Below are 16,484 nucleotides of genomic sequence, written 5' to 3'. Positions count from 1 at the left end.
ATTGCTTATATTGGCTAAAGCTGATGGGAGCTGTAGGCCAAAACATCTGGGAGGCCATGAAGTGCTCATTCTTTCCATATCAAAAAGACTCTTAAAATAAGAAAAGCAGCATTTATGGCAGTGCTCACATTCTATCCTGCAATATCAGAGTGGGTGTTTTTAAGTCTGATACCAGAAAGATCTTGCTGTAGAGAAGTTTTCAATCTGATTTTAAGTTCAGCCTCAGTGGATGTGGGCTTCAGGCTACAATTCTAAACACACTTATTAAGATTTAAGCTCCATTAGACATGCTAAGGCTTAAATGTAGACATAGGATTCTGCAATAAAAGCAGGGAAATAGATGGAACTGAAAGCAAAAGAATGTAATTCCCAAAATGGTCTTTCTGTAGTGAAATTATCCCCTGGTTCTCAGGTTTGTTGCATCTCCCTTTCCTGGCTTTACTTTGCTCGCAGAGCTGCATAGGAAGTGCAGCTAGAGTTGAAAGAAGTGGCAGCTTTTATTATTACTAATGGGCATTTATGTAAGACTTTCATGGTTCAAAGTTTCACATAAATTATTGCAATCATCCTTGCAAAAGGCGTTGTAAGGCATCGTCATCATCTTCACCAACATCACCACCACTACTCTATTGGATGCTAAGGCTGCAATCCAGTGCCCATTTATCAAAGCGTCTCATATTTACTAGCAGTATTGCATCAAAGAAGTCAACATTTCTCTTATGATGAGCACATAGATAACCCCCCTCCACCCTGCAAAACTCAGTGGGAAAACAGCACATGTGTCATCCAGGAAAGATTCAAGAGCTTCACTCACCATCAGAAATTCCTTCAGGTGAGTCTCAATGTTCTTGTTGTAGATAGTAAAAAGCGCAGCCGACACCTGGATGATGGCTTTGGCTAGACAATGGATATTGTTGCTGTGGCCTACCGGCAGAGAGAAAGGGACACAGATGCCTATACCAGTTTCAAACCATTTAAACAAACAGTTGTAACTCTCAACCACGAAAATCTAGACTATACATCTCTTGGGAAGGTACAAAAATCCAAGTGTCTGATAACTAATAGTTGCAGAACTACTGGACTTCAAGACAGGCAACTGTTGTCACTCAAGCAGATAGAACCAAAGGGCAGATTGGGCCCTCTGTTTTAAGCATTGTCTGCAAGGAAAACAGCACAGGAAAAATAAAAATGTTGTGAGTGGAGCCGGCTGGGGCCGGGGGTCAGACTAGATGGCCCGGGAGACCCCTTCTGACTCGTTATGTTTCTATGTTTCTAAATGTGTTTCTTATTGCAAATTTCTGTTCTCTGGAAATTGGAATCAGAGCCAAAAGTTACTTCTTCAGGGAAGCAGTCGCTCTACCCTGCTTGCAGGGCAAACAAAACCTCCAGCCCCACTTTGCAAAAAGACCAAAACCAAAACCTATTTCTATTTTTTGGTTTTATAGTGTTGCTGAGATGCTCTGGATTTTTAATGTCTACTCTATATTTATCTACTTTGTAAGCCGCCCCAAGGCTTTCTGTGACGGGGGCGGCATAAAAATGCTATAAATAAATAAATAAATAAAACCAGAACTATAGCCAGATTCTGTGTGAAACAGATAGTAAAAGGAACAGTAGCTGGTAGACCACCAAGCCCAAGTTGTCACTATAATTGGAGCAGAAAGGAAAGAATCCAGGAATCCCTGCCTACCTCTCCACATGGTCAGTGGTGGCAGAAGTCATAACTGCTGGTCTTACAGAAGACTAAACTGGTCCTTAAGCTGGGTCAGTTAAATGCCCTCAGTGAGGGCCTGTGAACAAAAATTCACAGGAAGAAACAAAGTCCTTTTCCCCCCTAGTCTCAAAGAGTCTTTGGTAGGCCACATCCTATCCTCTAGTATGTTGAAAGCCTCTGAGAGCCCTTTCATTCTTTCCTGCCATGTTCAAGGGACTGAGCTGGGAAGAGATCTACACCTTTATCCACCTCATGTGAGGAAAGAATGTGGAAGAGCTGTGAGGTGTGGGCTGGCTGGTGACCACAAGTAAATATGCTCTCTGAGGCCTCAGCAGATAGATTGAAAGTGGCACAGGAAAAGAGAGCCCTCCAGAGCTTTTCTGGAAGTGGCAAAACTCCATCTGTCCCTCCCCATCTCCAGCAGAAGTAGTCAGACAGGGTGCCATGTGGTCTGAGAACGTAGCCCCCTCCTAGTAGAGGAAGAACTCTCATCTGTAGTGAGCAACAGACACAATATACAGTCCTTGCTAGGATAAGTTGGATGGGATTGTGCATTGGGGCAAGGAAAAAGAAAGGGCAACTCTCTAAGAAATGCAACCAGAGTTGGGCTTTTAAAAGCTCTGGCCTGGCCAAGGGCAGCTCGTTCCTTTGCAGAAGCAACTTTGGGCTTTGCTTACAAGCTCCAGGGGGAGACACCATCCTGAGGTTAGGGAAGACCTTCCCTCACACCCTAGAGAAATAACCCAAATGGACTACTGTGAACAGGTTCTCTCTGTAAATTCAGGTCTCCTTCCTATGAAACATTTCTGCATCCACCACTGTTCCCCAAATCCCAGCAGTTTTGCATGGAAACAAGGTGCCCAGGAGGTGTGTGCCTTGTTTACCAGCAGAAGGAGATCCCTAACTGTTTGGCAGCCTGTCCAGAGTGCAGCTCTGCAGGAACGCCCCCCCCCCACTTAGTTCCCTTCCTGCAAAACAGGGATCACGCAACCCTGTTTCTCTGCAAGACCAGACTCCTGACAGCCTATCAAACGGCTGAGCCAAAGGAGCTCTCCTCCAAGAACTACCACTGCCTGCTAGTAGGATAACCAATACTTGGCCTGCATTGCTGTTTCTCAGAGTACACGTGCATGCTTGAGCGAATGGGTTCTGAAGAGGAATCTGACAGGCTGCATTTTCTTTCTTACCATCTGTGTCAGTGCTGTAAACTGAAGACACGTCCATGGCCAGGAGTGGCAGGGACACGGCTACAAAGACCATCAGCAGACAGGCAGCCTTGTAGTCCTCCTCTGGGGAAGAGCTGTCTATCAGGGAGGCAAAAGGGAAGATGAACAGCAAGAGATTTCAGTAATAAGCCTGATTTACACTGTCGGTTCCTCTCTCCCCTGTTTGGCTGCTTAACAGACTAGCCCCCCCCCCCACCCCAAAGGGTGGGTGGCTTAAAAAAAAACAAAAACTGGCCACTGTGACAGGCTGATAAATTATCTGATGGATGGAGCTGGGGAGCTGCACAGAACTGATGCCGCTCAGCTTCACTTGAATCAACACGTGTGTGCCGTGAAAACAGAAAACAGAAGGGGAAAAGCTTACCCCTTGCATGGAGGAGGAGGAGGAGGAGGAGCAGGAAGATTTTGCATGGCCTGCCATGACGGTCTTTCTTTCAACATGCTGCTCTCAGCTCCCATCAGTTCAAACCAGAATAGCCAACAGTGAAGAATGCTAGGAATTGTACTTTCCAAAAATCCTGGAGGGCACCAAGTTGGGCAAGGCTGTGTGGCGGGGAATTGGGACTACTGCTCCGTAGACCTCAAACAAGAGGGCTCTCTAGGGGCACATGTACAGTCACTCATAATTCCTCCTAAGGGTGTGGTGGGGGGAGGGAGAGGGAGGAAAAAGGTGTGTGCATAAAAAGATATAACTGTTTTGATTGGCTTTCTTACATAGAAAGAATGCCAACCTACCCTTCTTCCAAGCATGTGTAGTCAAGGCATTGCTGTTACTTTTGGAAGCTCAGACCTTTGGGAAGAAGCCTCAGTTCCCCCACCCACCCCCCAAAAACCCTGGGGGGTGTAAAGATCTTGAACCTGAACAGTGATTGCCCTTCAAATGTCGCCAGGGTGGCAGAATGGGACTAGTAGCTAGACTAGAATCAAGGCCAACCAATCTAGCAGAAGGAAGGGGCAGCCTTATTGCCAAGAGGCTGGATGGCCTTATGAAAACCTCCTTTTACAAAGGCAGATCCTACAGCATGGAAGGAAGAAGCACAGGGTCAGATGTGAGGCTGGCACTGCAGGGTGGCAGGGAAAATTACAAGTGTTTCCTGAAACACTGGACTCTGCATGGTTGAAGGTATAATTAGGAATCCCCAAAGCCGAGGAAGGAAAGAGAAAGGAAGCAAAAAGTGGTCCAAGACTGGAAGAAGTTGGAAAAGGATGCTTTACTTTGGTGTCCTGCAATGAGCAGGGGTCAGACCTGATACTCTTATTGGTCTCTTCCAATTCTATTATTCCATGACTATGGCAGCCTCAAACCTCCATGATCCTTCTGGTCAGCCAAAAAATTGATTACACTACTGCGTGTTCCTCACCTTGCTGACATGCTGAGAAGAAGCACAGCAGCAGAAACACATGAAAGGATGTGATACCTATGTAAGCGAGAAGGTTAGGTCAGAGGCTCTCTATTGCAGGAACCAGGTTTGGCTGCAAGTATGATGGCCCTAACCACCACCATTTCTGGCACTGCCACAGGCAAAGGAGAGCTACAGCCAGCTGGCTGTGCTGTAGGTCTGCCCTTGGGAAGGTGGCAGATTTTGTGCACAGAAAAGAGACCCAGCACAGCAAGACCTGCACCTCCTTGCTTCTCCTTGTCCTGATGGGCTTGGGTACTGCTTTAAGAGAAGGACAGATTCTCAAGCACCAGCATAGGAATTCTAGTTGCCTACCATAGCAAACTTGTGCCTCGGATTAAGCCTGTTGGGGACTACATCATCACACTGACACCATTTGCCTGATCTACCTGGACTTTTGAGTCCAATGTGAAGAAAAGAGAGAAGATACATATAGGAATAAAACTCTATTGCAAGAGAAATGGAACAAGCAGCTCATGTCTCTTGGTCTGCAGTGATTAAATACATGAGTGCCCCCGAGTATGGAGGCGGCATCCCTTTAGTCCACTGGTGAGATGCAGGTGCCTGAATGAATGCAAACAGATTGTGAGGTCCGAAGTTTGCTGCTACCAACTGAGGAGGAAACTGAGCAAAATGCAGAAGAGCTGATATTCTTGGACAAAGTCTGGGAGTGGGCCTTTTCAACACAAATAAAGCAGTGACAGCATCCAAGCAGCGTCCGTTCCAAGAGACAGAGTTAAATATTTATGACTGCCGAGATGCTGCCTGGAAAGATTCCCTGTGCAGCTCCTCTGGAAATGTGCAGGGAAAAGCTGCCTTCTCTGGGATCTTGCATAAAATCTGCAGTCCCTCGATTCTGCTCTAGCATGTGACAGGACCGAGAAATGTTGATAAGCCTGGTTCTTACCTTTCTTCAGGTTGGCAAGGGCAGACACCAGGGCTGGGTCGATGTCGCAATGCACCCCTGCAGCTGTGGCTAGTTCGAAGATGCTCAGGGTCACCTGAAAGAAAGGCAGTAAGGGTAGAGTTGGTACGGTGGGACAGTGTGAGTGGGTGTCCTGCACCAGCAGTGGGCTGGACCCGATGCCCTTCTTGGCCCTTTCCGACCCTACTATGCTATGAATCTATGAATTCGGTAAGAAATTAGGTAAGTTGCTGTTGCAAGGCTTTGTCTTTTGCTTGTCTTTGGGCTCCCTTTTCCTTGCCCTCTACAAAAATAATAGGCATGCTGTACATACAAGAAAATAGGTGAATTCTGGATGGCGCCACTTCTGATGGCAGGTGAGACATATCCATTTTGAGTGCTTCACCACATTCAAAAAGCAAAGAAATGACAACTACTACTTGCAATTAAACATGAAAAGTAGAACGGCCAAAAGAAAGGTTGTTGCCTTTTTCCTGCTCTGCTACTTTTGAGCAGAAGGGGCATAAAATCATCCAAGGGGTGCACCGAAAATGAGATTTCCCCCTTCTGCAGCTCACCTCTTCGGCACTCCACAGCTTCCTTCCCATCTTACCGCACTGCACATGTAGAGCAGGCCTTGCATGTTTCCCTACCATTGTCTAGCAGCAGCAGGGAAAACTCACAATGCACTGACATCATGTTGCAAACCGTGCCTTAACAGACATCATGAAGATGAGGGAACAAAATGTCACAGAACAAGCCTGCCACTGGAAAAACAGCTCTCATTGTTCCAAGCTGGATACTTTTTTTTTTTTTTTACATAATTAAGCACAATTTGGATAACTGTCACTATATTAAAGAACCTTACCCCTGCCTAAGCTGAGCTCAGGCCAGATTTATTTATTTATTCATTCACTATATTTATATCCAGCCTTCCTTCCTGTAAGGAACTCAAGGTGGTATACATAATCCTCATCTTGCTCTCAATCTTATTCACACAACAGCCCTGTGAGGTAGGTTAGGCTGAGAGTTAGTGACCGGCCCAAAGTTATTGTGGCCTTGTGGGAACTAGAACGCAGCTCTGCCGAATTCCAAGTGCAACACTCTCACCTGAACTGGCTCTCAGCTGCCTTTCCTGCTCCATCCAAATGCAGACACACAGACAAATCCAATAATGCTGAAGGGGAAGCCCAGAGGTCCCAGAATAATGAGCCAAGCATGGACTCCCTAGTGTGGAATCACAATCCAAAAGCCTCACAAATTGCCAACACTTGTCTTTTTATCACCAGGGTAAGACTGCCCTCTTCTTACCGGCATTTAAGCATATTTAGCAACATGATGGGTCATTTATGTCAGTTGCTTTTAAGAGGTGTAGCTATACTAACAATGGTTCGAGCTGTTGAAATGCTTTTTAAATTTTGCATACAAGAAAAAATGTATACTATTTCTAAAATACAGCTATGCACTTATTTTATGGCCTCTTGTGAACTGAGCAGAGCGCTTCAGCTTGGAGCAGCTCAGGCATAAGCTTAATTAATTAATTAATAATTCAGCTATCTAAGGTGCGAGGAAGCCTACTTCTTGACCTACTGCTGAGCTAGGTCTGCCTATGATGCAGACTGAGCTGTCTTGTTCCTCTTTCATATGCACATCTATCTACATTTATTGGATCCTTTAACAAATCATCAAAGATTTTTTCTGTCCCATAGATGTGTTCAAGGCAGCCCTCTTTCCACAGTAAAACAATCACACCAAAGGAGGAAAGCCTTTCAAAAAAAAAACCTTAAGAGAAATCATTTCCAAACTGAAGAGGCCAGAGCTGAAGAACTCCCACTTGAGTAAACAAATGAATAAAAATGTCTTTATCCAACTGCTCACTCCACCCGTGATTTGGCACAGAATATATCAAAGGTGGCCTAAGATATTTTGCTGCATGGTGCCCGGGGAGGTGGGGGGTGGGGCAAGATGGCACTTCCTCTGTACAAATGGCAGCTGGATCTTTCTTCAGCTCTGGTTATGAGACAGCAGCATCCACTGCACTTGAACACAGCAAGTTAGTTTAAGAGGGCAAGGACAAGTTGCATGGCACAGGATGCTCTCCAACACCTTGCTGTTTGCTGCTTCCATCACTCACACACACACACACACACACACACACACACACACACACACACACACACAATCTACTGCCTCGTTCTCCCTAATGGTAGGGCTGGCCCTAGGACATATTATCAAGCTGGAAAATAAAGAAAGGAAAAGGCTCTACTCTGGACTCAAACAACCCTTTCAAAGAGAGGGGACCCTGAGCCTCAGCACAGTGCAACGATTTCTAAGGAAGGAGATGCAACTTGGGGGCAAGCTATGCCTAGGTCATCTGGTGCTTCCTTTCTTCATTCACCCATTCTCTGCTTATTCCACCTGGTAACAAACAGTTCCCCAGGCCATTGACATCCCCCCAAAAAAAGACATGCATATATGCATGTGCATTGTTATAAAAAAACAGCTGGAGAAACCCTGCACTCAAATCACAGGAGGCATGAGGAGAGGCTCAGGCCCTTGGTCTTCCTATGTCATGTAGCAGCCACAATCTCTTAAGCTCAGAACCTTCCACAAGCCCCCACAAAGAAACACAGTTGTGACATTGGTATGTGCTTCAGAACCACAAAGAAACACATTTAACTCAGGCAGACATGGCGATTCTGGTGCACAAATTCTGCAGCCGCCCTTTCCCACAATGGCTGACATGCAAATAGGGATATGCAGCATGATATATATCCATTGAGTAATACATCTAGAAAGCTCATCTGAGGCAAAATTTAGGAAGTTTGAGTCAAGATAGAAAGAAGAACTATTACTAGTCACTGCTGCCACTGGTGTGGTTCAGAAGATGGAATGCTGGACTTGAAGCAGAAAGATGCAGGTTCAAATCCCGGCTCCATTCTGAAGCTTGCTAGGCAACATCGCTTAGACCACCCTACATCAATAGGAAGGTTGTAAGGATAAAAGGAGGAGAGATTGCGTGTATCACTCTACATTCCTTGAAGAAAGGGTGGAATGAACATGAAGCAAATTCATATTTATTTAATAATACTAAATCACAGGCTACATCCAAACAATACCTTGCGTCCTTGACTGATAAACACACATCCATTTTTAACTTAGGTTTGTGTTTAAAACACATCATGAAACCATTTTTTACACTTGGATAAAGTGCAGCAAGTCATTGAGAACCTCTTGTGCACATTCTTGTGTCTTGTCAGGTATATCTACCCACGTTAAATATGTTCCTACATAAGCCTGAAACACACAAACTTCTACATTCTCTGAATGTTGTTGTTGTTTTTTTTCTTTTCATTTAATGGAGGTCTGTGGAAGGTCCTGGATTAACCCAATTTTAATTTGCTTTTTTGAAGCATGCTAAACTTTGGTTAACAATCTTCTCCACTGTCACTGTCTATCCTTCCCCACAGTCCCATGTAAATCCTTGATTTCTCTCCGTTCCTATCCACCGGATTAATAAGATTTTTATGACCACTCAGCATTGAAAACTATAATCCTTTGGTGTCCTGTACTGCACTGCTGGTACTAGATGCTCCCTAATCTAGTACTAAAAGGAGCAGAAGGGAAGGACCCCGAGGGGGCTCTAAAAATAAATGTTCAACCTTGAAAAAAATTACGTACTTCACTTGTATGCTTATTCAGCTTTGGTCCCCTCTGCCGTATAGAGAAGACACATCGCTTGATTCTGCCATATATATACATACAAGAACGTTATGCCCTCCCATCCCAGTCCTCTGAGTAATGTTGTGAGCTTTCCAGAGACTCAGAGTGATTGGATGGCCTAGCAATATCCCAAATAAATAAAATAAATATATAATAAAACCTCTGGGGTGGACGCATCGCTCAGGGTTTTGGTTCCCTTAGAATGCGATCACTGGAGGCATGTGGCAGCTGTTATATGGGGTTTGTTACACAGATAGAGGTGGCGCATAAACGGAGGTTCATATTTACAATGCTCCAACAGGTACTGCTCACCCATTAGGTTTCCAGGAAAGTTCTTGCACCTTTAAGATGCCTCCGGAAGTCCTGCTCAGCTCTCAGACTCTCAGTTTGATCTTACCTGAATCAAACGCACCTTTGCTTTAGCACATTCCACAACAGGGAAGGGGACAAGGAAGATACAGACCATGGTACTTCCTTGTCAACCAAAAGGATTAACAGACATCAAGCTACCTCCAGCACAAGAGGAAGATCCTAGACACTTTGTCAGAACTGGCTTGGTATGTCTCTTGTGACCTACAGTGTTTGAAACTTCATCCACCGAAATCCAGAGTCAAGTACCAAAGAGCTACTTTGCATGATCAAAAAAGCTACCCTGATGTATTTCAAAGACAGTACATGCTAGGGCAATTTCTGTAATCCCCACCTGGGTGCAACTTGTCATACCATCCAAATCTGGGCAGAATAGCCTGTTGTAGGAGGAAACCACCCTCTAAAAATCCTGGAACAGCCTATGGGTTTATTGGATGTTGTTCCTTTCTCCAACAAGCTCTGCCACCCTGGTTCAGATGACATGATAAGCTGTGTCTGGGTAGTGATTATGAAAGCTGTATCCTGTATGCTACTGGCACATACTGTGATTTCAAGTAAACAGTATATTAAAAATATTTTAACTAAAATTATTTAAGACACTGTGCCATATTTGGATTATGCAAACCAAGTCATTTTGGTCTTGTGAGGACATCTGGACCAACACTCAACACCTACAACAGCAACATGCAAGGCTAGCACTCCATATATAAGCCCAATATGCACATCATTTTATTTTAATTTTTGGTGGAGGAATAAGAATCACACAAAGCAGTCCTCCATGCTGCACCATGAATAAAACATGTTCACTACATGGCAAGCTGACCTTTCATCCCTGCTTCAGTATCACATGAACTGGACTCTTGACCTTGTAAATGTGTGAATTGGAACTGTGTTTTCAATTATTTTCAGGAAAAATGAGAGGCAAGCAGGGGAGGGGAGAATTAAATGAACATGAAAGCTTCTGCAGAATTCTTGTAAGCACAGAAGGTGGGGGCTGGAGAAAGTTTTAAAACATTTATAGCTGTTAAAAGCAGAAAGGACCAGTTCCTGCAGCCTCAAGCCCACTCTCCTGTGCTATCTGAAGCATCTTTCTGAAATGCACAGATGCTGCCTTGATCTGAAAGGCTGAGAATGATGGAGAATCCACCCCTCTCCTTGGGCAGCCAGTGCCCATTAATCACCCTTGTGGCTAAACACTGCGACTTACTGTGAAACATTTTTCCAACTCTTCATTCCTGGCTGTTGCTTTGAATTCTGTCTTCTCCAACTAAAGCCACAAAGCAAGTAGTTTAGGGAAGTCTTCTCCCCATCCCAATCTTCTTGGAAGCAAATTAAAGACAAGGTGATCCTCCACTGGGGCTAAAATCTATGAAGTCTGTTGAGAGTGTTTGCTGAGTTTTGTGCAGAGACAAGGAAGAATGGACTGTAAAAGGAAAACACATTCTGTCTCCTGCCTAGGAATGGCAAATCAGGCTATTACAGCATTGGCCCCTAAGGCATGAGAAGGGATGCATCTTCTGGCTCCCTATATTTGCACATGTTCCAGCCTTCTGAATATGCGGTACATTTCAACAAGCTCTAGGCTGCCCTGAGTAGCTGGAAATGGGTCTTGGGCTCATGGAAAGGGGCATGGGGCAAGGTAAAAAAACAAAGAAACAAAGAAAAACTGGACAACACTGCTGTTGCTTTCTTTCCCACTGACAGAGAACAACTCCATTCTATCTTGGTGTTGCAATCTGTATATGGATATCATCCAAAAGCAGACAGTCAGAGGACAAGACATGGCATGGAGGCCAAGGATAAGCAAATCACCACCCTCCAGATGTTTTGGAATACAGCTCCCATCATCCCTATCATGGGGATGATGAGGGACAGAACCCAAAAGATCTGGAGGGCACCAAGTTGCCCACCTTTAACATTAGGTGTACTACAGATCCCAATTCGGAGTACATGCAAACTTGGTAGCAGATACAAATTCCAGTTGACTCAACCTGGAAATGGGCCAAACCTTTGGTAAGCTTTCCCAATTGCTCCTCAGTAGCTCAATTCACTATCCATTCTACCTGAAGCAAGGTTTGGGGAGCTGTCTATCCCTGTCTCCTGTTGAGTCCCACAAGGGTAAATGAACACCTGTGCTACGATTTGCTGCCTGAGCTTCCAACCTTTCCCATTCAGAGATGGAAGCTGGGACTTGCAGCTGAATCATACTTCGGTGCTAGTGATGGGAGAGCATCCTGCCCTTTACCTGAGGCAGCAAGCTTAAAATGTGCAGGACACCTGCCTTGTGATACAGCTCTGCTCCCCAGAAACAGGAAGCTGCCAGCACCACCCCTGCTGTCTAAGGTAGTTGTTTCACTCAGCCTAATGGTAGAGCCGGCCCCGCACTGCTCACAGAAGCCAGCATATGCTTGCCTGGATGCTGATGGCAACTCGAGATGGCTGTGCGCAACAGTACCACCTACTGACATCGTTTTATGGCACAGCAATGAGCCAACAGGTGCGTGAAACTCTTAAAAGCTCTGTGGGATGTGGCCTTTTCCATCAGTGCAACAGTTGAGTCTCTGCCACCATAGCACTTTCTTTCTGAACAACTTGCCAGGGGAGGAGGCGAGAGGAAAGGAAGGGAGATTAGAAGCAGCTTACTCTTCAAAGGGAAGAGGAGCCTACAGCGCTGGCTTTACCCACATCCCTGGAGAGATGCCGCTTTGAAAGATACCCAGAGAAGAGGTGATGTGTCTTAGCAGTTGAAAGAGGGCTGTGGCAGCAGAGCCGCAGGGAATCTGAGCTGTGCCACATGTAGCTACACAACAAGGGCATTCGCTCCTTTCAGCTACAGCGGGCTGGGTATTTATGCCTCAGCCAGCTAGCCCTCTCGAGGCTGCAAGATCACTGAACAAACAGCCTTCTCGAAGCCTGATGCTGAAGCTGCAACATATATGCCAACACCATTTGGCCTGCAGAGGTGGGAACCATAAAAGCGCACACCTAAGTTAAAGCGGCAGAATAGTTGCCAAGTAGTGCATTCTAAATATAGGCAGTTGCAGAAATCAGCAGGTGTAGAACTGTGAATTACAATTTTTTAAAAATACCCTTTTGAATCCAGCAGTCAGAAAAACATAAAACATGCAACAGAAATCAGATTCTTTTGTATGTGATGCTTTATCTGGATCATGGAATTCTGTGCAAACTGTAGAATGGAGAAATAAGATACTGAATACTGGATAGAAATGGGGGCAGGAGGCAGTCAAAAGTCGGACACCCTTAAGGTCTCCTAACCTAGACACCCAACCACAGTGAGAGGAACTGCAGGGGCAGAAATTTTTGTAGTGGTAATACCCAAGCAAGCATGCCACTCAAGGTCACTATATAATACCTATGTATGTTGTGTTATGGATAGTACTAATACATTAAATTTTATGCAAGAAAATGGTAATGTTTTATTTGGTTTGGTGAGCTTTACTCCACACTGTTTTAGTTTAGATTTTGTTTTGAAACAAAACAGAAATAAAAAACGCTGATGAAGAGGCTGCAGCTCAGTAGCAGAACAGCCCCTCTCTGCTCTGCTCAATCCATGGCATCTCCAGGTAAGGCTGGAAAAGCTCCTACCCAAAACACTGGATGGCCAGTGCTGCCAGTCCCTGCTGACAATATTTGTCAGGTAGACAAAGGGTCTGAGCTGGCATCTGGCAGCTTCCTGCTTTATGAACCTGACAAAGACCTGTTGGAGCCATCATCAACAGCAAGGTTCTGTTAGCAGAAGCAGATCTTGAAAATCAGGATGGACCACGACTAGGGAGCCCGGGCCTCCCACCAACCCAGCCCACCCCAGACTAAAATCGACCCAGGCATGGATAGAAACGGGAACTGGCTGCGGAGCACAAATTGGGCTGTGATCCCGGCTCCCAGCACGCCTGTTCCTCTCTTGTTCCAGGCGGGAGCGCGATTCGTGCTCCCATTGTCATTCTGTTCAGGAGAGCTGTTCGCCGCCTCTCTTGAGAGAATTCAAACACCGTTTCCTCCTGCCACTGGCTGGGGATGCAAATCGGGGTTTTATTCTGTTTATCCACGGGGCTTCACCACCAATCATCGTGGTAATTAAGTCTGAGGCAGCAGGGAGGAGAAAGCGCGTAGATAAGGAACGGCTCTAACCCCCTCACCTAGGAATTAATCAGCCCCGTCATTGGCATTCTTTGCATGCGGGCCTTCGCGCTTGTCCAGGAGGCTTAAGGAGAGCAAGGAGAGCGAGAGCGTCGGAGCCAGAACGGTGGTGAACAGCTGCCCCTAGTGGTAGGAACCAACACGAGTCTATCCAACGGAGGAGAGAAAATAATCATGCCAATGAAGTTTGGAAGGTATACAGATGGATCAATTTAAATGATAAAAGGCGAGGCAATGCCTCCAGTAATTCCTGGCACGGAGCCATGACAGAATTAGAGAAGGAACTAGAGTAGAAAGTTCACAAGCTAATGATTCATAAGTACTGTAACAGTTTTAAAATATACAGTTATATTCCCATCTTACCTCCCCTCCCCCAACATTCCACAAACTATATGGCTTTTTAACCCCATTGTGCATACTTTATTCCATAGTTCAGAGTTCTTGTTTTTGCAATTTGCATTCCAACACTATTTGAAAAAAAATCTGGGCACTATATCTTCAAATTAATGGTAGTAAGGTGCTTTGCAGAAAAAGCAGCTATTACATCTCTCTCTCTTACTCTCTCTCCCCAATTTCTTGCTTCATCTGTTCAGGCTAGTCAGGAAAGCATTAGAATTTTAAAGCTCAGCACAATTACTTGGCCTAGCCATGCTTAATTATGACTAAAAATGGCATGTCATATAGACATGTTGTTGTTGTTGTTAGTCGCAAAGTCGTGTCTGACCCATCGTGACCCCATGGACAACATTCCTCCAGGCTTTCCTGTCCTCCACCATCTCCCAGAGTCAACTCAAGCTCACGCCAACTGCTTCCGTGACTCCATCCAGCCACCTCATTCTCTGCCATCCCCTTCTTCTTTTGCCCTCTATTGTTCCCAGCATTAGACTCTTCTCCAGGGAGTCCTTCCTTCTCATTAGATGGCCAAAGTATTTGAGTTTCATCTTCAGGATCTGGCCTTCTAAAGAGCAGTCAGGGTTGATCTCCTCTAGGACTGATTGGTTTGATCGCCTTGCAGGCCAAGGGCCTCAATTCATTGGTGCTCAGCCTTCCATATGGTCCAACTTTCACAGCCATACATTGCAACTGGGAAAACCATAGCCTTGACTATGTGCACTATTGTTGGAAGGATGATGTCTCTGCTTTTTAGTATGCAGTCTAGATTTGCCATAGCTTTCCTCCCCAGGCGCAAGCGTCTTTTAATTTCTTGGCTGCAGTCCCCATCTGCGGTGATCTTGGAGCCCAGGAAAATAAAATCTGTCACTACCTCCATTTCTTCCCCATCTATTTGCCAGGAAGGGAGAGGACCAGATGCCATGATCTTAGTTTTCTTAATGCTGAGTTTCAAGCCAACGTTTGTGCTCTCCTCCTTCAACCGCATCAAGAGGCTCTTTAGTTCCTCTTCGCTTTCTGCCATGAGAGTGGTATCATTTGCATATCTGAGGTTGTTGATATTTCTCCCAGCAATCTTAATTCCAACTGGTGATTCATCTAGCCCCGCCTTTCTCATGATGTGCTCTGCATACAAGTTAAATAGCCAGGGTGACAGTATACAGCCTTGCTGAACTCCTTTCTCAATTTTGAACCAATCAGTGGTTCTGTGCCCAGTTCTCACTGTTGCTTCTTGACCCACATATAGGTTTCTCAAGAGACAAATAAGATGGTCTGGTACTCTCATCTCTTTAAGAACTTGCCACAATTTGTTGTGATTCACACAATCAAAGGCTCTAGCATAGTCAATGAAGCAGAAGTAGATGTTTTTCTGCAATTCCCTAGCTTTCTCCATGATTCAGCGTATGTTGGCAATTTGATCTCTAATTCCTCTCCCTCTTCAAAATCCTGCCTGTACTCCTGGTAGTTCTCGGTCCACATACTGCTGGAGCCTAACTTGTAGGATTTTGAGCATAACTTTGCTAGCATGTGAAATGAGTGCAATGATGTGGTAGTTTGAACATTCTTTGGCATTTCCTCAGCTATTTGTAAAGCTTCCTCAGACAGCCATTTTGCTTTCTCGCTTTTCTTTTTCTTTGGGATGGTTTTAGTTGCTACCTCTTGTACAATGTTGCGAACCTCCATCCATATTTCTTCAGGCACTCTGTCTATCAGACCTAATTCCTTAAATCTATTTGTCTCCTCTACTGTATATTCATCAGGGATATGATTTAGGTCATACCTGAGTGGCCTAGTGCTTTTCCCTACTTTCTTCAATTTAAGCCTAAATTTTGCAAAAAGAATCTCATGACCTGAGCCACAGTTGGCTCCTGGTCTAGTTTTTACTGACTGTATAGAGCTTCTCCATCTTTGGCTGCAGAGCACATAGTCAATCTGATTTCTGTGTTGACCGTCTGGTGAGGTCCATGTGTAGAGTCGCCTCTTGGGTTGTTGGAAAAGAGTGTTTGCTATGACCATCGTATTCTCTTGACAAAATTCTACCAGCCTCTGCCCTGCTTCATTTTGTACTCCAAGGCCAAACTTGCCTGTCATTCCGGTTATCTTTTGGCTTCCTACTTTAGCATTCCAATCCCGCATGATGATCAGGCATCATTTTTGGGTGTTAATTCTAGAAGGTGTTGTAGGCCTTCATAGAACTGGTCAGCTTCAGCCTCTTCAGCACCAGTGGTTGGGGCATAGACTTGGACTACTGTGATGTTGAATGGTTTGCCTTGGATTCGAACTGAGATCATTCTGCCATTTTGGAGATTGTATCCCATGCCTGCTTTTCCTACTCTTTTATTGACTATGAAGGCTACTCCATTTCTTCTGAGGGATTCTTGCCTGCAGTAGTATACCTGATGGTCATCTGAATTAAATTCACCCATTCCTGTCCATTTTAGTTCACTGATTCCTAAGATGTCAATATTCAGTCTTGTCACCTCTTGTTTGACCACATCCAGCTTGCCTTGATTCATGGATCTTACATTCCAGGTTCCTATGGAGTACAGATGTTTGCAGCATCAGACTCTCCTTTCACCACCAGATACATCAGCAACTGA

At 45.0% G+C, this 16,484-nt stretch overlaps 1 protein-coding gene across 1 annotated transcript in view; it reads right to left on the bottom strand.

Annotated features, from left to right (window-relative positions):
* NCKAP1L (NCK associated protein 1 like) overlaps window positions 1–16,484 on the bottom strand; it is a 76,532-nt gene that overhangs the window by 12,925 nt on the left and 47,123 nt on the right. The window contains exons 27-29 of the mRNA XM_044443207.1: window positions 5,248–5,341; window positions 2,902–3,018; window positions 815–924 (exon numbers count right to left, since the gene is read on the bottom strand). Coding sequence (XP_044299142.1) covers window positions 815–924; window positions 2,902–3,018; window positions 5,248–5,341 — 321 coding nt within the window. The remainder of the gene's footprint in view (window positions 1–814; window positions 925–2,901; window positions 3,019–5,247; window positions 5,342–16,484) is intronic.

Source organism: Varanus komodoensis, unplaced genomic scaffold (genome assembly GCF_004798865.1).
Source record: "Varanus komodoensis strain SLA01 unplaced genomic scaffold, ASM479886v1 scaffold41, whole genome shotgun sequence".
Taxonomy (NCBI): Eukaryota; Metazoa; Chordata; class Lepidosauria; order Squamata; family Varanidae; genus Varanus; species Varanus komodoensis.
The sequence above is the reverse complement of the archived record's forward strand: the minus strand, read 5'-3'. Positions and strand labels throughout refer to the sequence as shown.